At 38.0% G+C, this 24,848-nt stretch overlaps 1 protein-coding gene across 3 annotated transcripts; it reads right to left on the bottom strand.

Annotated features, from left to right (window-relative positions):
• Positions 1 to 4,111: 4,111 nt before the first annotated feature.
• Positions 4,112 to 24,001, bottom strand: TXK (TXK tyrosine kinase). 3 transcript variants are annotated; one of them, XM_068188391.1, is made up of 15 exons: positions 23,799 to 24,001; positions 17,802 to 17,853; positions 17,481 to 17,583; positions 17,074 to 17,282; positions 15,978 to 16,043; positions 15,302 to 15,356; positions 14,407 to 14,486; positions 12,873 to 13,000; positions 11,660 to 11,734; positions 10,561 to 10,732; positions 9,640 to 9,856; positions 8,630 to 8,694; positions 6,136 to 6,254; positions 5,536 to 5,693; positions 4,112 to 4,217 (listed from the first exon to the last, which is right to left on the bottom strand). In XM_068188391.1, exons 1-15 carry the CDS (start codon positions 23,812 to 23,814, stop codon positions 4,149 to 4,151), a joined length of 1,584 nt encoding a protein of 527 aa, XP_068044492.1. In that variant the 5' UTR covers positions 23,815 to 24,001; the 3' UTR covers positions 4,112 to 4,148. The 3 variants fall into 3 exon arrangements, with proteins under 3 accessions (XP_068044492.1, XP_068044491.1, XP_068044490.1); XM_068188390.1 differs by lacking the exon at positions 23,799 to 24,001 and having other exon boundaries at positions 17,074 to 17,279; positions 17,802 to 18,511; XM_068188389.1 differs by lacking the exon at positions 23,799 to 24,001 and having other exon boundaries at positions 17,802 to 18,509.
• Positions 24,002 to 24,848: the final 847 nt, after the last annotated feature.

Genomic DNA, 24,848 nt, shown 5'->3' with positions numbered 1-24,848 from the left:
ATATATATAATTTATATATTTTTATATATTTAGATATAAATATATAAAATATACATGAATAATGTATATATATAATATATTATTTGTACATAAATAATACTAATACTAAAAATAGCAACTAATAATAAAAGAATGTTATTTTCTAACAATGTCAAAAAACCAAAGGTAATGGTTATTTTCATGGTGTACAAGAAATCCATCTTCTTAGAAATTACTTAGTGATTAATTTTTTTTATAAAAACATTTGTTGTAAGAGATGCTATTTTTTTAATGTTTATATTTAGTTACTAGTTTGGAATAACTTTGATTTTTTAATTGAAATTATGCTAATATTTCTCTTGTAATAAATTATTCATGGTTATGTACTAAATTATCTGTGTTTTTTAAACAAGGGATAAAAAAGAGTATAATTCATATTTCTAAACTAGAGGAGAAAACCCAAAGCTAATGTATTAGGCATGTCTGTCTCACAACCAGTCTCAGTGGAGAGTATTTCAGTGAGTTGTCAGGTTTTCCAGGCAGTGAAATGAAGAACACTATATAAAGTAATTAGATGTGTTTTGGTATGTAGGGCAAATGGTTAAGAGGGAGAATAAAGCAATCCTCAATATATTGCTAACCAAATTACAGCTTTTAAATGCCAATACTAAACAAATCTTGGCAGCTACTCTTCATTACCATATCTCAGGACAAATTAATGGGCAATTAAGTTCCTTACATAGCTGCACCAACTAAATTTAGGTAGGTGAAGAAGACTTGGATAGGTTAAAAAATCTGTATGATTCTGGAATGAAATACATCAGTTACCAGTTTCTATAGAAATCTGTTTTACCATCTTCATTTTCCAGCCACACTTGAAAGAACCATGCTACAAAAAAATCTTCATCCCAAAGGGTACGTATTCAAAACTTCAAACTCTACTCATCAGGGTTGCATCCTGGAGCTATATGGGGAATTGCATGCTTCTAGAAAATGCTGTTCTCTCATTCTTTAAAATCCAGCAAAATATAACTGGCAACTGTGCTGGAAAATATCCTTCCAGCACGGCGTGTTTGCAGTAGCTGACTCCTTTTGGGCAGGTTTTAAAATGGTGCCATGGTTCAGAACATGGCTGGGAGGCTGAGCAGGAGCCAGACTGGTGGTGCATGAGGGAGGAGGAATGGTGATGAGCTTTGGTGTGCCTGTAGGGCCTCCTGTCTGTGAAATCTTCTGGGGGGAGAGGGGGAGGAGGCAGAAATTGGTCTGAAAACCAAATGGCTCTGGAAACAAGTGTCACCAGCCCTGTACACACCAGTAATTGGTCTGCATTGCTTCTCAGGAGTACTTTTGACAAGTGAATTAATTTCACTTTCTGAAAATAAATTCCATTTTGTCAATAATGCATCTTTTAATAGAAAAAAGATGTATCCTAAGTGGCTGGCTCACAAAAGCTGTGAGTTCTGCCTTTTTTTCCTCCCATCTATAATACGGACTTGTTCCAAATTTTCTGATTTTTGATCAGTGAACAGTAGCTAAATTTTTATAAATGCTGAACAATCCCACAGCATTTGATGGAAGCTTCCCTGTATGGAGGTGTCTCCTTTACTGCTCTTTCCAGATCTCATTTTCAACACATGGAAGTTTAAAAAAATCAGCAGACATCTCTTTATGGTCAGTGACAAGGATGTCACTCACTATTCATCCATTTTTTGCCTGTTAGAATATGGTTGGAATGTAGACTAAGCTCACAGTCACCATGAGGTCTAAGGTGGCCTACTCAGTCTTTATGTAAGGGTGTAGGTGTTCTGGTAGATAAATACACTGTAGATACCCGACCTTTGTACTGCAGACCATTTCTTGCTGCCAATTAAGCACCAGTTTCACTGACTCTGAAGCAAGTTCTCATGCTTTTTCATTTATTTACTGTCAGCTTGATGATAGCAGCTGTTAAATTTATTCTGTGTCAGAATGTTAATAACATCTTTAAATTTTTCCCCAAGCACCCTACAGAAAGATTATATTGGGAAATGGAAGCGTGGTATGCAAGCATTATTGGCTCCAGTTATTAGACCAGCATGTTTCCAGGATGGGTGCATATTCACCATGGGACAGCTCAGTGAGACAGGCAGGAGGAGCAAGGTGTTTTGAGTACATAAACCTAATGGAGCTGGTTTTTACTGCATGGTGCTGTAACGTATTACACATTAACTTGCAGTAATATGGCAAAACCAGTTTTACAAGAGCTGCTTAAAAAGATGTCTCATATATTATTTAAAGTCCCCATGTATTTTATATTGTGGAAAGAGTTTGAATTTCACATTTGTAGTCCATCATCTCCTGAAAAGCTTTGTGCTTCTGTGGCCTGGGCATAAACTGTGGTGAGCTCCATTGTGTACTGTGTCGTCGTCTCAGTTTTGGCTGAGAGGGAGCAGAGCCAGGACAGCTGACCTGAAGTGGCCAAGGGGATATTTCACACCACAGAACGTCATGATCAATGGATAAACTGGGGGGGGAGAGGCTGGGGGCTGCTGGTTACTCCCTGTGGATGGGCTGGGCATCAGTCAGCTGGGGGTGAGCACTGGTACTGTGCATCACTTGTTTCTCTTGGGTTCTATTCTTCTCTCTTTCTCCTTTTAATCACTATTGCTATTGTTACATCTTACTTTGTTTCAGTTAACAACGTGTTCTTATCTCAACCCACAAGTTTTACCTTCTGCTTCACTATCCCACCAGGGCAGAGGCAGTGAGAAAGCAGCTGTGTGGTACTGCTGCCAGCTGGGGTTAAACCACAACAGTTATAGCTCTGCATTCAGTCATAGGTCTGATAAAGGGTTGAGTGCTCATAAATAAATTGATTATGAAAGTAAACAGTGACATCAGTTACTGGCAATTATTCTGGGAAATTACAATTACATGAAATAATGAGAATATCATGGTTTACTTGATGCAGAAATGCCTTAGAAGTGTGTTTGAAGGTACTCCCAAATGTCCAAACAATGGGACTAACAATTTCCTTTCCCAAGGGTTGATGACTATCAAATTGCTATTGCAGTAAAGATGACTGTTTACTGCCAGGACTATATTTGATTATGAGATGCCATCATCCTTTAGAAATTCATAACTTTGTGGGGTTTTCTATATTTAATTTTAACGTTACAGTTATTTTTTAAATATGGAAATAAATAATTAAACTGTGACTCAATTTGTGACCAAAATTAAATTGAAGTCAATCATTCTTTATCTAGCATGTTTTACATATTTTTTCTATAAAGTCCTATAAAACTAAATATTGTGACATATTTACCTATAAATAATTCACAATGCAATCACATATTTCCAAGAACATATTTATCTGTAATGATCTAACTATTTTGTTTTAAATAATTATGAATTCCATCTACCTTTCCTTCTCTACAACATATTTGTGTTGACCATAGTTAAGATTTAAAATTAAAAGTGAATAATAACATAAGAAGTAGGGTCACAGATGTGTCCATGTAAGGTATCATAGGATCCATCTGAGTTTTACTGTCAGGTTCCAGTTTTAACTTGCCCATTAACCATTCTGGGCATTTGCAAGGGGAGGGCTAAGGCACTACTTTGTCCAAGTAGTGGGTCCAGGCACACGTGTGGGCACTGCAGCAGCAGACAGTCACTTAGCTTGCTGTCCTTTGGACAGAACCCTGCTCTGCTTCTCCAGGGCTGGATGCTTTGCAGTGCACAAGGACCTGCCTTTAAAAGTGACCTAGCCAGAGCTTATCAGAGGTTCTTCCATCATCTTTGCTGCTGCCAATCAGTATTCCCCAGTGCATGAGTCATACTAAATATAAATAATGTAATAATATTGATGCAAGAATTAGTGTAGCTCTGAACAAAACAATGAATAAAAAGATCTATGAGGTTGAGTAGGCTTGGTTACTGCTTTTCAGACAGATTTTTCTCTCTAACCATGAAAACAAAGCCTTGAGAGGCCCAAACCAGTGTCCTGGAGTATCTTTCTCAAGTAAGAAAAACTGTGCCAAGACCAAACAGCTGCTTCAGTATGTAGGATGCTGGTACTGTGATTTAGGTAGAGACCTCTCTAAAAAGTTGAGGTTTTCTGTACCAGCTACATTAGTGGCATGCTTAATGCTAACCTTTCAGGAAATATATTGGTATAAAATCTGTGATTATGTCATCTTTGTTAGATCTGTGAGGGTCACTGTTAACTCTGCAAAAGTAGGACGTCCTTCAGGTTTCTGGAAAGAAAAGCAGAGGATAAACTTGTGTTAGCAGCTTGGTTGATTACAGTACCAGACTTCAGAAATTGGATACAAGTACATATGAGATACCACTTAAAAATTATATTTCATTTTATTAATACAGAAGAAAAGATCCAGTTTGTCATTTTAAAGGAAAAAAAAATCTGTTATTCATGACACCAGCAGCATGAGCACAGACACTTGTAAAAAATTCCTGAAATTTCTTCATATTTATTTCAATGCTGGATCAGAATTCCTATGAAATTTCTCCCTGCAGTAGGTCTATGGAAAGCCCTACCTGTCAGGTAAACAGTACTCAGGAATGCTTCCTGTGCTTTTGAAAAAGGATCTATCTTCACTGCTGTATAATTTGCAGTGCTGCAGATCAGTATGGAACAAACTCCTGTCCGGTGGCAGACAGGAAAGAGAACTTCTTCTCCATGATCTCTCTGCTGGCTGGCACCCCAATGGATGTTTGCAGTAAGCAGGCAAGCTGGATGCAATTTAGATTTCCATCTCTTAAGCTTTATTTTTTTTTAACTCAGGATTTTAAAATTTTATTCAGAGTAGTAAGGTGGGAGATAAAGGAGACAGTGGTAGCAAGAAGGTTGTTCAGCTACTCACTGTGTATGCCTGCACATTCACATGAAAAAAATGCACACAAAGCTCGTCCAAAAGGACTTCTAACCTAAAATAAATATTCATTTCTTCTAGAGACTAGAGAGAGAGAGCCCTTAAGGGATTAATCAGATGGAGAAGTTGATGAAATCAGTGTTTTGTTACCAATATAGGACATAATAGGTGCTGGACAAATGGTGAAAGAACATGAAGTACTAAATCAGCTTGGAGAGGGTGAAAGAAGTGCAGCCTAGGAGCTGTACTGATGTACAGGGATACTGATATACACCTGAAAAAGGAGTTTCAAAATCTACATTTAGTGGGCATATCCACTTGGTATATGAATGCGTTATCATTCAGAGCAGATCTAGAGAAAGACATGCATGATACAAAGGCACAAAAAAGGTATCACATTGGACCCAGCAGAGAAGCATGACAACAGTGGCATATTCCAGCCCAGGGATGGTCTAGGCCTATATTGTACTGATAGTGTGCTCTATATTTCTTGGCTGCAACAGTCAAAAGAAGCAGAGGCTTGTAAACTTTGGTGTGATTTGTGAAAAACATAGTTGGAAATGCTGAGAATGCCACAGATGTGAAATAAGGATTTAATGCCTTGAGCTTTTAAGATTGCTTTTATATCCATGTTAAAAATTAAGAACAAAGTAATACCTCAGGGGAAAAAAAGGTAACAAACCTCATGCCAGCAGCTGTACATGACTTTGTACACAGGAAGTGATGCCAAATGTGGTCGATAAAGTCGGTTACCCTGAGAAATCTCATGGACAACTTCAGCATTTGACTTGGTTTCAAAAGGCATTTTGCCTTCTGTGAAAACTTCCCACATCAGTACACCTAGAAGTGAACCAAAATAGGTTTAGGACAAAACAAAGGATGCCAAACACACAAGCTTTTAACAAAATTAGGAGAATAAAAACCACTCCTGATTCTTCTGTGTGTTGAAAAATGAATGAAAATACAGGCAGCCTGAGCTGAATGAAGGATACAACCCAAACAATTTTCAACTAATATAATTCTGCTCTCTTTTAAGTCAGCTAAGGTGATGGTCCGTGAAACTCAGATGAATATGTTTGGCTAATGGGGACTCATCAGAAATGCACATTTCAGTGAAAATCTACTTTTTAGGTGCAGAAAAAAAATGGAAAGGACTGAAGCTTAAGATAGGTAGGTAGCATGGGTAAAAATTTACACTTTCCTAAATCACATGAGTAGTTTTAGGGAAGCTGCTTCAATATGTAGGATGTATTTCAATATGTATTTCACCTAATCAACTCACCAAATGACCAGACATCTGATTTGCTGCTATATTTTTTGAAATGAAAGACTTCAGGAGATGACCATTTGACTGGAAACTTGGCACCTGAAGAGCTGATATATTCATCATCAATGACATACCTGAAGAATAAGAGGAAACCACATATATTTGAATGAGGGACATTTCCACAAATGGTTTAGAATTCCAGAAAAATAGTGTCAATTTGGAAAAAACAAAATTACATTACTATTTTAGTATAAAATGCACACAAAAAAAACCACACAGGAAGCCATGCCCTTAAAGACATTTCTGTTTAAATGAATTATTTGGATTATTCATCAGAAATATGTCAGAAGAAAATATTTTGATATGAGCATAAGACTGACAGCATGGTTATTATTGTCATATTTTGGGTGTATATTAGTGCGACACATCACTTCATCATGGGCAGCAAAATCAGCAGCAATAAATAATTAGTCTTTTTTTAAAAGGATCCACCTTTTCAACTGCTTGTTCTACCCAAATAAGACTCTTGCTGTTAATCTTCAGAGACGCCATATCAGGGACATTGTTACCAAAGCAACACACAAAGAAATATTTATCACATTTGAGGCAACAATTCTTGTAGGTGCACTAAAGTAATTGTTTTTCCTCAAGCTTATAGGAGCTGACCTCCCAGATAAAATGAAATTATGTGCCTAATGCAGGCATTCATAAGGCAACACTTTAAATGATACTAGGCTGACCCCAACATACGTACAAACTCTGGGCTCATTTTCCAAGTGTTAATGTTCCTGAGCAAACCACAGATGTGCAGTACACATTTATTCTCAGGGAAAACATAAAGGTGATTTTTTAAAGCACCTTTTAAAGGAGGTCATATTGAAATAAATAATCTTTTTGTCACTCTTTCTCATTTTGGTGCACACACAGAAACATGGGAGGCTATTGAATAAGGAACATATGAAATAGCAGTACAAAATAACCTATAGTAGCAGTTGTGTGAGCTCTGAACAATTAGGTTGTGCTCCCATCATTTCTCCACAGCTTCCCCAGTGGAGTGAGTCCTAGAGCCACACCACTGATCTCCACTTTGTGGCCACAGTAAGCCATTCAGACCCATTATTCTTAGGCTGGACCCTGGCAGTCACCTTGGTCTTACTCTATTTTGTGAACCATTTGGATAAGTCTAGAGCCCTGATACTGACCTTACCCTTTTGGGAAGCAGTATAACCATGGTATAGGATAGCCCTTTGAAGAACAAGTCCTTAGCTACAAACTGCTAGGGTGTTGTAAACCTGAGGTTAGAAATAGGAGGCAAAACCGAAGGAGCATGGCTGTGCTGACCTAACGACTCGCAACCGCAAGTGTCACCACAACCTTCTGCTCAGAGTTACTGACTGTCCTACAAGCTCATCTGCCTCCTAAGTGAGCTAATTCAGTCTGCTAACCCATGGAAAAACCAGCCAGTAAAACACAGAAGTGGAGAGCTTTGTGCTGGGCATGCAAGAGGAAAGAAGAAAGAAGACAACCCCTTTGGGTAGCATTCAGTCATTTGGCCAGCTCAGCTGTGTCCCCTGAGGAAAGTCTGTGAGGCTAGAGCTATGTTCCTCAGGCTGGTGCCTGTCAGAGTTGAGAGTGCTCTCTTTCCTCACTTTGGCAGGTTCTATCACTAAGCAGGAAAACCACTTCCCTGCTAGAGCAGCACGTATCACACTTCCACCCAGCTGGTCCTCCCAGCATCCTGCCTCACGCACGCAGCTACCGCTGCCTCCAGAGGTCAGCACCAGCTCCCAGTCTGTCTCCAGCGACTTTCTGACCTCCATCCTGCTCAGGAAAGTTGGGGAACTTCTTTTGTGGTGTGACATTTTAGTTAAATGGTATGCTCTGTCTCACCCCTCGGAAATGTATGGTTTATTCCAAGCCTGTGATCCTCCCCTGCAGCATCCTGTGTCTGTATCATTGGCCCAATCTGTTCCGCGCCCACTTTGAATCTCCCTGTTAAGTGTGCCGGGGAGACCAGGCTCTCTCTCTTGGCCCTGCTCTCCCTAGCTTCTCCCTCTCTCCCCCTCCCTCTCCCCTCCCCCCTCTCCCTCAGAAACCATGCTGCCTCCCGGGGGTAGGACCCCCAGTAAACCCTCATCTAATGAGCACCCTCAGAAGCCGTGTGGGGCCCCCCGGGACACCCTGGGGGGTCCCCCCAAATGCACCCCAACATTCTTTCTTCAAGCTTCTGGCTGCCCTGTGCACTCTGGGCATTTCTCTGTCCATAAACACCTCTGAAGTTTACCTGGCACTTTGTTTACCTATCTTGCACTCACCAAGAGCAAGAGGAGGACACAACATCCAGCTCATGGTACAGTGCTTAAACATCATTACAATTTTCATCAGGATTCAAAAATTACCCACAGTGGGATTCCCCAAGCCAGTGAAGCAAGCAGTGAGGTTAACTAAAATTCATGCTGCAGCTGTCTGAGAATAGGTGCTCACAAAACTTTTCTCAACGGCCTCGTACCTTGCCATGCCAAAGTCAGATACTTTAACAACGTGCTCCACATCGACTAAGCAGTTTCTGGCAGCCTGGGGAAAATGGGAGAAACACATCTGAAATCTGTGCTAAAGAATTTTAAGAGAAATACAGCAGCTGATTATATTTGCTTCAGCTCAAGCTGTTCATATCTGAGATTAGTGTATTGGTCAAAAATATTAGTGAATTTTTATATTAGTGAATTTTTGGCTCTGAGTCAGTGAACATATTTCACTACTGTGTAGTTACACATACATAGCACATAGCAACTTAAATGCCTGTAGTATGAGTTGCAATATGTTTACATATTCTTGAACTGTGAAAGATTTTTAGGCTGCAGAGTCTAATGTTCCAACCAGATATTTTCCTGAACATCAACACTAGGGACAATTAGTGTAATTTTTTAAATTTGTTTTGTGATGTTTTCATTACAGAAATCAGGAACCTCCTCGTAATTTTCAAGATTTTACATTTCTTCATGCAGCTAGGTAGGAGAGGAGGAAGATTTCCTCTCTACATCCAAATGTGAGCATTGAAAAAGTATCAGGGAGTAAAGAAATAAACTTCTTTCCACTAATTCCCTGCCTATGGGCAGAAAAGCCACTCATATATCCCAGCATTAATGAATGGCTGTAGGGAGCAAAAAAAAATACAGATAGGAAAATATTTCCATTTTTAAAAATTCTCGTTGTTGCTGACCCTTTGTTATGCTGTGATTTTGGTTGTGTTCTAATCACTTTTGTATTGAGATGTCCTAATAACAGATAGTTCCATGTCAATATCCTAATTTTCTCTGACTTTTCAAGGGGTTTTTCCAAAAAACTTCTCTCAAGTAGTTTTTTGAGCTGTCCATGGGCAAAATAACAGCTGAAAGTTTGGGTTTGTCTTATTAGATCCTGCAGGGCTGAAGTCCTCCAGGATAGTGTCCCATTAAATGCAACAGCACATTCTTTACTGCAAATATTTGATAAGAACCTCAGAAAACCTGTTGTACTTACCAAATCACGGTGAATAAAGCTATTTCTTTCCAGATATTCCATCCCTTCACAAACATCCTGGCACATGCTCAGGAGAACATCTCTGCTGAGTTTCCCTCGCCTTTGCCGAAGGTAATTGAGCAGGCAACCATTTTCCATTAATTCAGTCACAACGTGGAGGGGTTTGTGATGTGTGCACACTCCATAAAGCTGGACCAGCTTTGGATGGGAAAGTTTCCTGTTTAAAATCACACTTTAGACAGGGTAATATTTGTTCTTGGCAAGTAACTAAACCTTTGATTCTCATGATGGTTTTGAAAAATATTTTCATTACTTGATAAACAGTATCCTATTCAGCTGTCTTCAGAGTTCTTCCAATGCTTACATTTCTCTCTACAACTTCCTCCAAAAAGATCACTCTGTGAACTCATAATTGTTCATCAGTTATATAAATGCAGTGAATGCAAAGCTTGATTTGGTTGATGCAAAATGGAAAGGTGTAGTTACACTTGGCTTTCAGGCAGGGGCCTTGATCCCCGCAAGGGTTCATCTCTTCTGGGCTTTGCCAAGACCTCATGTGGATGCTTCCCTAATTTGCAAAATTTACAGGTATGGTAGTGTGGTTTCTTAAAAGCTTTAGTTGGATAGAAGCTCTTCCAGTGTTCCTAGAGATACTGAGTTATGGATTAAAGAATAGTTGTAGGAGCACATTTACATTTTACCAGAACATTTATTCCCCATTGAGCTCCACAGTACAAAGCAAGGCACACTCTAAAGAAAGAGTCTGGGCATAGGAAGCATCTGCATCAGCTCGGTTCAGACCTTTATACCAGCCTTTCTGTCCCACACATCCACCATTCCATCAAACTGCTTTGTTTGTTTGAAATGGAATTAGGTTATATTTATCTCTTGGTAAACTGACATAATAGCTTTTGTACTTACATCATCAGTTTGGCCTCCTCTATGAAATCATCTTCAGACATTGCACCTTCATTGATTGTTTTGATGGCAACCTTGATAGTCTTTTTCCATTTACCAAGATAAACAACTCCAAACTGCCCACGCCCAAGTTCTTTCAGTAACAACAGTTCAGATGGGTTTAATCCCCACTCCTCTGCAAAAGGAATCCAATATGTCAGGAGAGTCAGGCCAGCTTTCCTGAGCCATGCTCCAGGAGAGGCCTTGCTGATGGCAGTTAATGAACACTGCAAAGCATTGCACTTGTTCATCAGCTATAGCATGAGTTTTAAATATCTGAAAATTTTCACTGGCTCATATATGTTTAAATATAAATGCTATTTTACAGCTTAAGGAATGTGATTAGTAATTTTGCTTAATATAGGAATGTCTGAGGCTTGAAGATAAGGCAAGTGTTTAGCTTTGATTACACATGAGAACTTTTTTGGCACTATGATATGTGATGATTTTAGCTCCCAACCAGTTCCAGATGGATAGTATAGCTACAGAAATAGTCACTGGCTACCTGTGTTGTAATAACTACAACAGTTTAACCCTTCAGAAATATTAAGATTGAGATTCATGGGAACATGAAAGATACTGTTTTGGAGGTTTGTATTGTCCAATAGATGGTAAGAGATTCCTGATCTATATACACAAAACTGGCATTTACTGCTTGTTTGTTTTAATACCACATAAGATCCCATTCTTATTTCAAAAATCTGCAGGACTGACAAAGAAAATCTTCTCCATAAATAGTATTAATTTCAGGTTTCAGTTTTGGTTTCCTAAGCATTTACATAAATCAAATAGCCTTTCAAAAGCTATTAAATGTCTATTTGAATCTTAGGTTTGCTTAGAGAAGTCCAAATAGCTCTGAATGCATTGGTGATTGTAACACAATTACAACAGTCACTGCACGGAAGCAGCTGAGTAAGGTGTCTCATTTGGTACTGACACCTTACACTGTTTATGTATTTATTATTACCAAGAAATTTCACAGATACAACTTAATTATTGAGCTGGGTAAATTCTTGCCTGGGCAGACAGAAAAATCTCCTTCAAAAGAAGATAAAAAATTTACCGTAACTCAATCCTGCGATTTCCGGTGAAGTACATCCATCTGATCCGACTGGATGTCGGAGACGTGTGATAAGACCTGTAGAGGACAAAGCCACAATATTCCGCTGAAAAATGATTTCATTTTAAAATACACTATATCATACCTCTTCTCAAACAAAACTACTTGAAATCTGATGTAAATTTCTTATTTCCTGAAGTTACAGTTTGCTCAGATAAAACACTACAGTGAGAAGAAATGGAAAAAGACTATTTAATAGGGCCCTGACTACAAAAGCACTTCTACTTTCATAAAGCCAACAGTAAAACTCTTGCTTTTTTGTACCATGTCAGTGATTTTAAATGAACTCTAAAATACTGTATCACCAACCTAAGCAGGGTCTGCCAGCATGACTTCCAGGTTTGAAATATTTTTGTGCCTGTCATTTATTTTCTTTGCATTCATAAGCCAACAGTACTAGTGAATACATCCTTCACCAAGGGCTCCCTGAGTTCATTGATTCTTCCAACTTTTACTTTTATGGCCAATTCTGCTACAAATGTTTTCTACAATTCTCCTCCCTCCAGCAAAAGGCTCTGTCCATTCCCATATCTTCCTCTCTAGTGCAAGGGATCTCTGTGTGTTTTCCCATCTTCCCTCATTCAGAGTAAAACCATTTTATATTGTAATAAAATGATGGGCAGAACAAAGGTGAAGGAAATTTTACATGCTAAAAATTATAAAAATCTGCCATCAGCCTACAGTTAGAGGTGTCTAACCCTGGTAAGCTGAAAGCTGGTGTTAGAGAGTCCTTGTGCTCCCTAATCCTGCCCTTGATTGTTTGTGGTATATGGGTTGGTGTTTTTTTTTTTTCCAAAATCAGTAGAATGCTGCCTACTGATGCACAGCATAGCTCCTGCTTTTATTAGATTGCATGCATGCAGGTCCATGTCACAGACAAAAAAAGAATTATGATCAAATTTCACCCAAGTCCCATTCGGTCAAATGTGATTCAAGAGAATACAAAGCAGGCTTTTATCTTTGCTGAACTCAATTAATACATGTAGACAATTTTGGTAGTTTCACTTCCCCCATGGTATACGCACACGACAGCTATGACTTTGGCAGAAAGAATCAAGGCATATTTGAATGCATTAGCAATAGAAACACTTGTGTCTCTTTTTATAAGGAAAGTATTAGAAAAAGATGTAAAACCATTATAGCTCACGTGCATTACCTGCAGCATTGTGTTGATGATACTCGATGAGTTCAGGAATGGATGAAAAGAGATAGTTTTCTGCTACATAATATTGTCCCGAGTGATTTTGTTTAATTTGATAGTGTAGAATATCTCCATTATGACTTCTGAAATCAACAAAGCATTATAATTTTCAGTTTTTAATTTTATAAAAATAATTTATACTATAAATCTGCCTAAATTTCACTACGGAAACAGAAAAATCTGAAAACTTGGGACACCGTTCTCAGCTTAAAACGGCTGTTTGTAGCAATAGCTACTGTTTCAGGAGAAAAAAAAAAGATTCCTTGACTGGCTCTTTCTCCCAACTCTGGGAGATAGTTACACGATATCTTTTGTTGCCCAAGTATTTTTTACCCCTGTATCATTGCATTCATAAGAAATAGCCACAGTGTTTAAGAAGTGCTCCTCCTCATTTAGCATTTATTTGAATATAACCTCTTAAAATTAAAATGTTATGAATTACCGGCATTTTCTCCCAAAAACTTAAACACATACTCATGTATATAATGAGATTAAATTTTCAGTTCTACTTCTTCAAAGAGTCTTCACTGGAGCTTTTATTTGACACCTTTGCTTTTCTGTATTTATTTGCATTATCTGTCTTTTTTGCTCTCTGTATATTTTGCTGTCTGCTTATCCCTGCTTTCTGTGACACTCAAAATGAAGCAGTTAAGTTTGCATTTCAGGCTGGTGGTTGCTGAAGGTTAGTACTCTAAATTGTGGACACCTGGTCACAACAAGCAGAGATCAGAATACAGAAACATTTTACAGTCTGCATTACTGAGTCATCGTCAGAAATACTACTGAGCCTACAGAAATTGTGAGCCTGTCCCCAGCACAGGGATGGTGGAGAGGGCTGGCACCAGGTTTCCAAGGAGGGAATGGAGGGAGGGAGGAAGAGGGTGGAGGTAACAGCAATGCCTTTGCTGCTTTCACCTCTAGCTTGCTGTAAGAGGGAGAGAACAAAAGCAGACACCGTTGATACAGGGGGATGTAGGAGGGCTGGTGATGAGGGTGTAAGACAGCTTGAAACAGGTTAAGTCAGCGCTGTAGGTGATTGCTACTGATACAGGCAAGTGTGAGTCCTGTGGCTGTTGTCCGGCAAGAGTAAGACTGCACAGTAGGGGTGAGGTGATTTTAGGAGACAAACAGGTGAAGTTTGAGGACAGCAGAGTCTGGGATGGATTTACAGTGCACAGAGCCTGTGGAGAAAGGAAACAGTTTAGTGCAGTGGCCAAAGGCTGTGGCACCGTTTCCACAGCAGATCATTTGAGAATTTCAGTGAGTGCAGGTAATCTTGTCTTGCCAGGACGTTTGCACACTGACTCCCAGATCCACTGCCCACCACGATCTTTTCTGAACACAGGGTGATTAACTCTGCATGAACAGCATCCCAATGCTCCCTGCTCTTGTGCACTGCATGTCCAACCTACCCAATTATTCTGAGGAGTCTGGAGGCAGCTTTTCCATCACCACTTGATCCAGACCCTAGCCATTCAGAGGAACTCACCCCTTAGCCCGCGAATACACGGACAGCGTAAGAAGACCCTGTCGGCTTGAATCTCTGACAACAAACGCACCTTCTTTGGGCTGAAAAGAAATCCAAGTAAAGTTATTTATGTTTTTGAGCTTCAGTAATGCTCTCTTGAGACAGCACTTGCAGCTGATTACCAAATTCTGGGGAATACCTATGACTATTTGGGAGGAAGATAAAGAAGTGGAGAACAGGAATGGATAGCCAGATACATAGTAGAGCTAAATAAACCAAAAGAAAATAGTAAGTGCCAACTTTTTAGAGATAAGTAATTTAGCTGAATTATACTCTTCAGTGTGAAGCAGTGAAGATGCTTTGATTTACTAAAACATCAAATTGTACATATCATGAGGAAAAAAAATCCAGTTAAAACAATTCTGTCTGACATGTTCTTCCTTGGTCTTTCTTGTCCCAGGCCTGAGCAAAGACCCAATGAGTTTCACTGAGTTAGGCACTTTGGCAACTGACAGGGGGTAGAATGCAATGTGGATTGTTTGCTCTGTATTTAAGGAAGACGCAATCATTTGTTAAGTTCTGCAAAACTCAGAACTAATTAGCTTACTACATGGATTTCAGTTTTCAATATCTAATGTAACAGACAAGCACAGCAAGCCATATAATTTTATTTATCTGGCATGGAAAATCTACGTAGAATTTGCTGGGGCTACAACTTAAAGCTTTGCAAAGTCTGGATAGTCTGCACTTTACTCGTACACTACAAAGCCTTTTCATTTTAAGGTAGATATCTTAAAATGTACTTTCTCTCTTACAGAATACCAAACAGATTTTGATTTGACTGTGATAATGCTCTTGATGCCTCTACTGATAGATATTTTTCAGTACTGTTAGCTCTGTGTGTAAGCTGAGTTACCTTCTGGCGCAAAAGAAGTTCTGCCTGGCTTCTGTTTATGTTTCTGCAGTACCACCTGCAACAAGGAGATAACCTATCCTTAATTTCAGCCAGTAAAAATGAATGTGTGCTTTGTTTCACAGTTTAGTAGCTGCATCATTCCAAGTCAAAAACATGTTTAGAACTATCATTGTATATGAACATGTCTTAATTTGGAATGATTTTATTAGACCTTTTTTTTAGAACTTTTTGGCCCCAATTTACTGTGACTAAATATTAACGCAAATAAAAGTAACCCCAGGAAAAAAAAAAAGTTATGCCAAACTGAGATAAAATTTACAGTCCTGGATGATGCGTCAAGCCTCACTCCTCTACAATTTTTCTGAATTTTAATCTTCTCTCCAGTAATTTAAAATTATAGTAATTGTAAATAGCTACATGATCACAACAGGCAAAGATCAGAATACAGAAACATTATGCATTGGGTCTAAAGAAACAGGAAAAATCTGGATTCTGACACTGATTCATGCACATGAATCTTAAAACATTTTAAGAGTAATGATTTGTAACAAAAAAAGAAAGCTTTTGATCAACATGTTCATGTCTAATAAAAAATTGAATGATCAAACATTAAAATGTATCTCTGCAATCCATTTTCAGAAATTAAAGCACAATTACAATTTTCAAAGGTACTTACTTGTAGGTTTCTAAATTGCTTTTCTTGTTCTCAGTAACATAGTTTCTGGGAATTAGACCTTCATTCCTGAAACAACATATTGGAGATAATATTATAGTATGGTATAAAAATTAGTAGGATTAAGATATTCATTACCCTTTTGTTGAATTACAAAGGTTTCTTATACTAGGGGCTATGTTGCTAGATACTGAATTCCAGCATTAGAACTGAATGAAAATTTGAGTTCTTTCATCCCAGGCACAACCTTTTTGTCCCACGACTGTGGATGGCTAATCAAATGAAAAAGCCAGATTGTATAGGCTAAGATTTAGGAAAAAAATATTTTTCTTCTGAACCGGAAGCCACCATCCTTATTTCTGGCCTATACAAACCTCCTGTATTAAGAAATACAAAGTGTGTGCTTGCTTGTACATACAAAATAGTTGTCAGTATACTTTTGCTGAAAACATGAGTTGAGAAAAAGCATTTAAAATATTTAAAGGAGAAATCTGAAGGGAAAGGAGGTGATTATAATATAACATACAATCATTCCCAACATCAGAGTACAGGATACACTGAAGAAAATGCAAAGGAGAAAGGGGAGCAACACAAAACAAACATAAGTGCAAAAAGGATCCTAATTGAAGTTATCTAGTTCTCTAAAATTTTGGTATTTTGGTAAGAGGTTATGTTTGGGTATTTTGGGTAAGAGATTATGTTTCAGGTATGTCTTCATAATCTCTATGGTTTCATAAAGTTTTTACATGCACATGCTCCATTGTAAAGCACTTGAAATATGGAAAGCTGGATTTGCACATGGCTCAGAGCTCAGTGATTCACATGGTCTTCAAACACCCTTGTGTTACTCAGGAACTTACTGAGTGTAGGGCTTAACTCTGAATTCCCAACAAATTCTGGATTCCCTGTCCATTTCTGGGGTGCCAAACCCTGCGGAAAGTCTGCCCAGTCAATCTCATATATACTTGAACATTTTAAAGCCTGTTTCTAAATAGTCTCATAAGTCTCATTCTATCTGCCCACTTTTGCACAGGTTGCTTTAGGCTTTTGCTTTTTTCTTTCTGTGTAGGGAGATTGAAATAGATGCTCTCTCTCTTACCCATGTCGGTCTCTTGCCTTCCACCAGAGGGGATCATACTTATCGAGGATAATGTACTCTTCTGATTTCTTAAGAGGTAAATCTAAAGGCCCTCTAGCAAAGAAGTCATGGAGTGCAATAACTCTGGGTTTGTTCGTGTAGTCTTCGAAGGCCTCAGGAGGCAGAGGAGGTAATGGCTTGTCCTTAAACTGTAATTGTCTCTTGTGCTGCTGAAAAATCAAAGTATTTTTCATAACTGGTCTTTTCTTTCTACTATAGATTGCTTAGTTACCCTTACTCTGTAATTTTTATACAGCAAAGAACTTTATATGCTCAAGAGCTAGTTAGCCCCTGCTTATTCTGCTACTGAGCCACTGTATGTCAAATTACCTCAATTCTCTCTTTTCACCTGCCAAAATGTTACTTACCCCACACTTCCAAATAGATTCATAGGAAACGTCCGGTTGTGAGGCAGAGTACTGGGTCGCCAGGACAGCATCAGGGCCCAGGTTCACTTTTGTACTCATTTCTCTGATTTTGAAAAACATGAAGCATTTGTGTGAATGCGTATCTGTAAACATCAACATAAAAATATGTATGGCCATCCGTGCCTTTCTTCATTAGGGATATGCAGAGTACAGTGTCTTTAAACCTCCACACATTTGCGCTTCTACTGCAAATGGAGGGATTTTAAGAAGTCCTTTATGTATAGATATTTAATTACTGAAAAGCTTAGGCATTTCACATACCTTTCTTGCACTGAGCAGCAGCAGCAGCAGAAAACAGACCGGATGGTGTGATCTGTGAACAAGAACATTTTCCACATTTTCAGTGTTCTTGTTTGTTTGTTCACAAAACTTACAGACTTAAGGATGATCCTACGTGCTTACAACCACTGTTAGCTCTGTCTTGCTGTGAGAGATCTAGCAAATCATTACGGCTGAATTTGCAGCCACCAAAAACAGTCTCATTTATAATGTTTTGGCAATTATGAGGCTATATGTATGAGCTAAATCAGCTCACTAATTCAGCAAAAATAAATAATAAAAAAAGATGCATTATCAGCCAAATTCATAGTGATTTGACTCATTACGCCACGCTGCGCAAGCTCTACCTAGTGCAACGAGGGGGATGAGAATCTTGTCAGGGACAGAAGGCAGAGAACTGTTCCCTTCAGCACTGACATAATTTTTAGATTATTCAAGCCAAATACAAAACCACACTTGCATGACAAGCTTTTCTTGATTTTGAGGTTTATTAAAGGAGCTACACTATATTAACTACTTTGAGTTAATACTGATTTTCCTGTTTCTGTTGCAGTCATTAATATAATAAATGCGCTAGCCTAGGTTTGAAGTGCAGAGACAGTATGTGCTTTACACTTCCAAGTCAAGGGAATCAATGATAATCATTGTTTATAAAATTGTTTCTAAAATCCAAAATACATTGAATACATCATCACAGACAACAAAAATTTAGAGGGAAACCTCTAAATTAGAGGTTTATAATTTATAATTATAAACCTATAATTTATAATTATAAACCTATAATTTATAATTATAAACCTATAATTTAGAGGGAATCTATCCTGTATGTGCAGCACAGAGGATATGATATTAAATAAGTTGAAAGGCATTAAGATTTGAATGAGGCAAATAAATGGTTGACACTTGGTCCACTCCCACACAGGCTGAGATGTATTTTCCCCAGTTTGTGTTCCCAGAGCAGTTTGAGCTAAGCTGCAGCAGTTATGGTTCTGTACTCTTTCCACCTCATCTCATCTCAAATCAGGCAAGACAGGATGCTAAAAGGGCAGGTAATCCCCTTCTTCTGGGTCAGTTCCCTGAAGTGTGTCACCCCCATGCATCACTACTGGGCAGGTGGGAATGAAGCAGCAGCACCTGCAGGACAGGCACAGGTTCTCAGGTGCAATGTACAGTCTTTTAAGAAGCATGAAAGTCAGGGATGGAGAGACAAGCTTCCCCTGATACTCAGCAGCACTAACACAAAATAGATTTTGTATCCCACTATAATGTGTCATATTTTTCTCAGCCACAGAGGTCATAGTTTGCAAAGAGGCCTCAGAATTTTAGTTGAAATAGACTTCCCAAGGTCTCAGAATGTTGCTGCTTTGTATTTCATACAGTATTTTTTTTGTGCAGTCTCACCAGTTCCTTACCCACATTATTTGTTTTGCCCTCGTGGCACTTTTGCATTGTTGATCCTAATGACCTAATCCAGGCTGGGATAAATAGGATGTCTCTTCTGGTGTCCTGTGAGACTTTTTGCCACTGCCCATTACCAACTGAAAGCCAAATGTGCTAAGAGTATGAATCTTAGCATTTAAACCATTAAGCAACCTCATCACATTATGAAAATGTAATTATTTTCCCTATGAAGATACATAACATAGCAAATCTTGTGCTAATAAAAGAAGTGAGAATGTTGGATGTCCAAATGATATGACCAAATCTAGTTCTTAGTTGCCTCATAAGTGGTTTGTTTAGACTGTCTTTTAAGTCATGGTGAAGTTTCCCTTAGACTGTTGAATCCTGTGAAGAATCTAAGAATCTATTGTGTGGGAAATGGATGAGCCAACAGTAATCAGAAGACACCATCAATTGTTTGATAAAAGTTTCCAGTGACAGCTGTGAAAAATGCAGCAATTAAAAATACCCAAGCCAGCTGACAGCAACAGTTCTCTTCAAAGAAGCCAGCCTAAAAAGATATTGTTAATGAAGTTTATTTGCTGTTTAATTGTCCAGTGTACATTGAATTGTCCCTTGGCCATTTAAACCTGCCTCATAAATAGTGAGCACTGTGGGTGAAAAAATGCTTGGGTTTCTTTTATTTCAGCCAGTGACATGAAGTATAATCAATGTCTATAAAGTATGTTATTATTTGCAAATAGGAACATGATATTTGAAAATCTGTTTCTTCTCATTGAGCCATCTAGTCTAATTAAGTACATTATTTCTCATCAGTTTATTTGCTCTCCATATAAAACATTTACAAGAAATAGTTAGAAACAGCACTGCAGACTTTCTCTGTAACACTAGAATAATCTTCTAATTAGATTTTAAAGATTTGGCTGTTAGCATGAAAACAAGGGGTTTAGACAGATGCTATGGATGTGTATTTCTGACTTGTTTTCTTTATGAGCCCAGTAATTTGAGTATATTTGTAGTGTAAGGTCAGGAATACTTTTTGCCTTCAGTGAATCTCATACTTGTTTTGTTAATGGATGATTTTTATGTCTGACCCCCTCCTTTTACTATGCTAAAAGCTATTAGTAATAAATGACTGTATGTGACATTTTAAAAAACACCCTAAGTATCTATGATATTGAATATTTATCCTCTTGTCCTGTCCATAAAAGCACAGAAAAAGTATAGGTTGAAGCTGTAATAGTGATGTTTCTTCCTAGGACATGTGCTTCATTTGGTGAGCAATTTTTCCAAGGGTGGATCGTGTAACCTAATAAAGATGACAAAATAGGAGATGATAAATTCTGCAGACTGTAAATTAAGGCTCAGATTAGACTAAGGCCATGGATCATACAAGACCACGCTGAACTGAATAGCAGGATCTGGAGGAATAGCACAAACTCTGCACAGTTCTGCCAGAGTTTAGTTGTCCTCATCCACTCTATTGGAGTATTTTAAGTGTGAAACCACAGCCTATCAATCTAGCAGATATCATCCTAAAGCAGATAATTTCCAGTTCTTTGAGAATTAATTTGTCTTTATACATCTTTTCTCAGCAACCTCAGTCACTTCTGAAATTCTTTTATCCCTGCATTACTCCTAGAGTATTTGCGGAATTAACTCAGTAGAAATTAATACAAGTGTAAATTAATGCAGTGCAAACTGTACACTTCTGTTTGGAAATTTACCAAGGCTGCTAGGAAACATTATCAAAGCCCATAGAAAAAGGCCTTCAGCTCTGCAGAGCTAAGTCCTGCTTTAGTTAAATTGACTTAAGGCTGGAAGCTTTGACCTGATGGCTTGGAATTTCAGTTCTCAAGCAAAGACTCATGTACTGATCTATGCGTTTTACATCCTCCCTGGTCATTGGTAAGCTTCTTGAACTACACTTTTCCCTCCCAATTAAATTTATATTTATTAAGTTCATAACTTAATAACTGCTCAAACTGCGATGTTGTTTCAGAAATACTTGGCCAACACTACAGATGGGGAAGGCTTTGATACACGGAGTGAATAATTTGATTTAACTTGCTCTTCTCGTGGCCAAGGAAGATGCTGACACTGAGGGCTGCACAGCAGTGTGTGCTGTCACGCAGCAGGAAGATGGCATTTCCTGCCTGACACTTCTCACTCCCACATGCACTCTCTCATGTCTTGTGCTCTTCCTTCCTTTCTCTTTACTCAACATCCATCAGAAAAACTAAGAAAGAATTATAATACTTAAACTCCTGTATTTAAAATTTTTTAAAGGCTATAATTTAAAATACAAATTAATTGAAAATAGATTCTTAGAATTTACCAATTTAAAATATTTCTTCTTGATTATCCTTTCTGCTAGATCACTGAAATCAGTGGAACTATTCTATCTGATTTCCTCTGATTTTTCACCAAGGACATTTTCCTAAGCAAAACACTGGATTTGTCAAGGAGTGTTAAGAGTCACATTAGCTGGCCTTGATCCCCTGGTCCCTAACTCAAGTAACCACAATGAAGAATTCATAAATTAAAGATTAGTCACTGATGGTATCACTGAGAGTTGTGCTTCAGCAAGGAAATCACATTTTGGATTCCATATTTGGAAGATAACAGAGAGACCAGTTAGATTTGCCATGTAATGAATTAGAGACTGCTTGGACAGGACGCAGGAAAGAAATACAGTCTAAGAGGAAGAAATATTCCATAACTTTCAACAGTAAAGGAATTTTGAAGGCTGTTAAAATAAAGTACTTATGGAGCTACCATTAATTTTAGATTCCACTTCTCGGTTTCCTACTTAACCAAAGAGCTTCCCATAAATTAAAAAAAAAAAAAAGTTATCAAATCTTGCTTCTTTTAAATCCATACCAAGGAAGAGTTCTCCAGCACCCACAGCCCCATTAAATCTTTCAGCTCACATTCCCTTGAGTTCTATCAAAACACAAGCTACACAAACACGTTGCTTTGATCCACAGGGTACGTCATGATGGAACAACTAAATTCAGTAGTTTAAAACCTAAGTTTAAATTAAACAAGAAGAGTATTTGAGGTGTTGAATCTAGAACTTGCCATCTTCCTTCTTCAGTTGTATAGAGAATTTTTCATTTCTCCCATTTTTGATGAAATCTTGCCACCTTAGACAAAGTTATTTAACACAGGAACAAACAAATATAGTGCATTTCACTGCTAATGTCTTTTTCCTTCTGGAAATTAGTAGTTTAGGAAGAAGACACTTGTTTATAAAGCAGTGTCACATTATCTCCCTGATGACAGGCAAGCAAATATGATTCTCAACACTAGCGCAGAGCCAGGACAGTGCTGTACATCAGACTTATTAGGATGCTCCATTTCAAAACAAGAAATAACCATGGCATGAGAAGGATGTAGCTAAAGTAAAAACACTAGGAAACCAGTGTTGAAACTAATCTGACAAATACTCAGCCTAAAAATGTGCAGCTGACATTTTGATAACCAATTTTTGAGTCCTCGAAATAAATTTATCTGTGCACAACAAAGCAGAGGAGATGTCAGAGGAAGAAGAAAGAGATGGGTCAGCTGTCAGGAACAACCATTTGGTTAAGCAGCTTAAAGAGAGTCCCATCAGAACGGAGAAGGTAGAGTGTAAACACATCGTGGCCTGATACAGTGCCACAACACCCAGAGTACACTTTGGGCTGATAATGTCATAGTGTATAATGTATATGTTGCAATTTCCACATATATGTGCAATCTGCCTCTCATCCTCAGTTATTACTCACTATAAATGACAGCTTTAGGAAAGTAACATCAAAGACAAAAGAAACAAGTTAGAAATGAATTTTTATCATTTGTATTTCATGATTTTGCTATTTCACTGTTTTCTTCGCTTAAGTTTCTTTCTGAACTGATTCTTTCTGAATCAGTCTCCCAAAGCACTACCAACACCGAAGACACTCTAGTCCATGTCTAAGGTTTGCCCTCTTCTACCATTTTTTGCTAGAGGCTCTTGCTTTTGCAATGAAGCAGAAGGTTAACTGTGTTCAACACTACAAACTCAGCTTCACCTGTCAAACCCAGACCTTTGCTGTAACACAGTGTGCCTCCTGGTCTGATCTGTCCGTTTTCAACATTACTACAAAAAAAACAATAACCTGGTAGAAAGTCACAGTATAGTTTACTTCTAAAATCACTTTAAAATACAAGCTTTCAGCTTTAGGTGTGTGCAAGCTGAGGCTTCCTGTCTTTCCTGTGAGTTAACTCTACTCCGGAGGATAGACAGGTTTAGTTCTACCAAACTTTCTATCCATGTCTATGCAGTTTACAAGTTTAAGAACAGTATGTGGAAATATCTCCCTATCTATATGTAAAATTAGTTGCTTTGCTAAATCTGTCGTACAATGGATTAATATTTGTGCATTAATTTTGAAAGTCAAGATAAGCAGTGTTAACACAGATTGCCTTAGAAGTGCAAGAGAAAGCAGATTCATCTCTTTATGGCAATATTTAAATACTTCATTTGCTAAGTACACTGCTGTTGCACAAAACAAAACTACAAGATAAAAATATGCAGCCCAGTTTACTTACAGGTAGAAAGAATCATGTCTGGTTATCTGTTTATATTAAAATGAAAATGCAAACTTCTCTTCATCAGCTGTGCCAGTAAAACAGCCCAAACCAAGCTCTTTGCTGATATGAAGCATGGTAAACCACAAATATTGCTTGACCACGCCTACTTATCTTTTATTAAAAACAAAAAAAAAGACACAGAGTAGAAGAAGAAAAAATGGTCTGCTTTCTAGTATCAAACATTTTATAGGAAAAAAAAAAGGTATTAAACTGTTACAGGTCTGTTAACTAACTGTTAACTGTTATAACTATTAAACTTAGTAGGTCTAAGTATTTCTTTTTTAAAAAGTAAAAAAGCCACAGCAGATGTATATCACAGAATGGTTTTGTTCAAATGGATTTTTGAACCCAACATTTGATAGAATTCAGTTATAATAAAAATGGGAGCAAGGGCTAAAGCTGTTTAAGGATAAGTGAGCTCATCCAGAAGACAGGATGGTACAGCATTTCAACCTGCCTTTGAAGACACCAGGAGAGTCAGCAACACAGCTGCCTTGAGAGGTGTTCTGATGCTTTCTAAAATTAGCCACCTAAGGCTACATTCAACTAAAAAAAAAAATAATTCATCTAGAAACCTGGTGCCTCAGAACTCCTGACATCCTAAGTATCAAGCCCAATACCAAGTAGGCAGAAATTATCTTCAGGTATTGGGAAGAGGCAGCTGAAAGGATCAGATTCAAAGTACCCACCCACAGAGAAAACTGCTGCCAAAAGTTCACACAGTTAGGGTGTCTTTTATCATACAAATTAATTATAAATATTTATTATATAAATTAATGATAAATATTTAATAATTGCAAAGAAATAGGCTTAAGGTTCATTGCAAGCAATTAATCTTCTGATTTTCCTAAGCTTTGTTTGGGTTTTAAGGGAAACATTATTCATGACATGATGTGTTGTTGAAAGAGTTAGCAACACCATACTTTGGAGGATCTTCAGGGAATGTGGGGTTCAAAAGAGGCAGTTAAGGAAGGAAATATGTGCTTGGCTTACCTTAAATGTTCCACA

Source organism: Anomalospiza imberbis, chromosome 4 (assembly GCF_031753505.1).
Source record: "Anomalospiza imberbis isolate Cuckoo-Finch-1a 21T00152 chromosome 4, ASM3175350v1, whole genome shotgun sequence".
NCBI lineage: Eukaryota > Metazoa > Chordata > Aves > Passeriformes > Viduidae > Anomalospiza > Anomalospiza imberbis.
The sequence above is the reverse complement of the archived record's forward strand: the minus strand, read 5'-3'. Positions and strand labels throughout refer to the sequence as shown.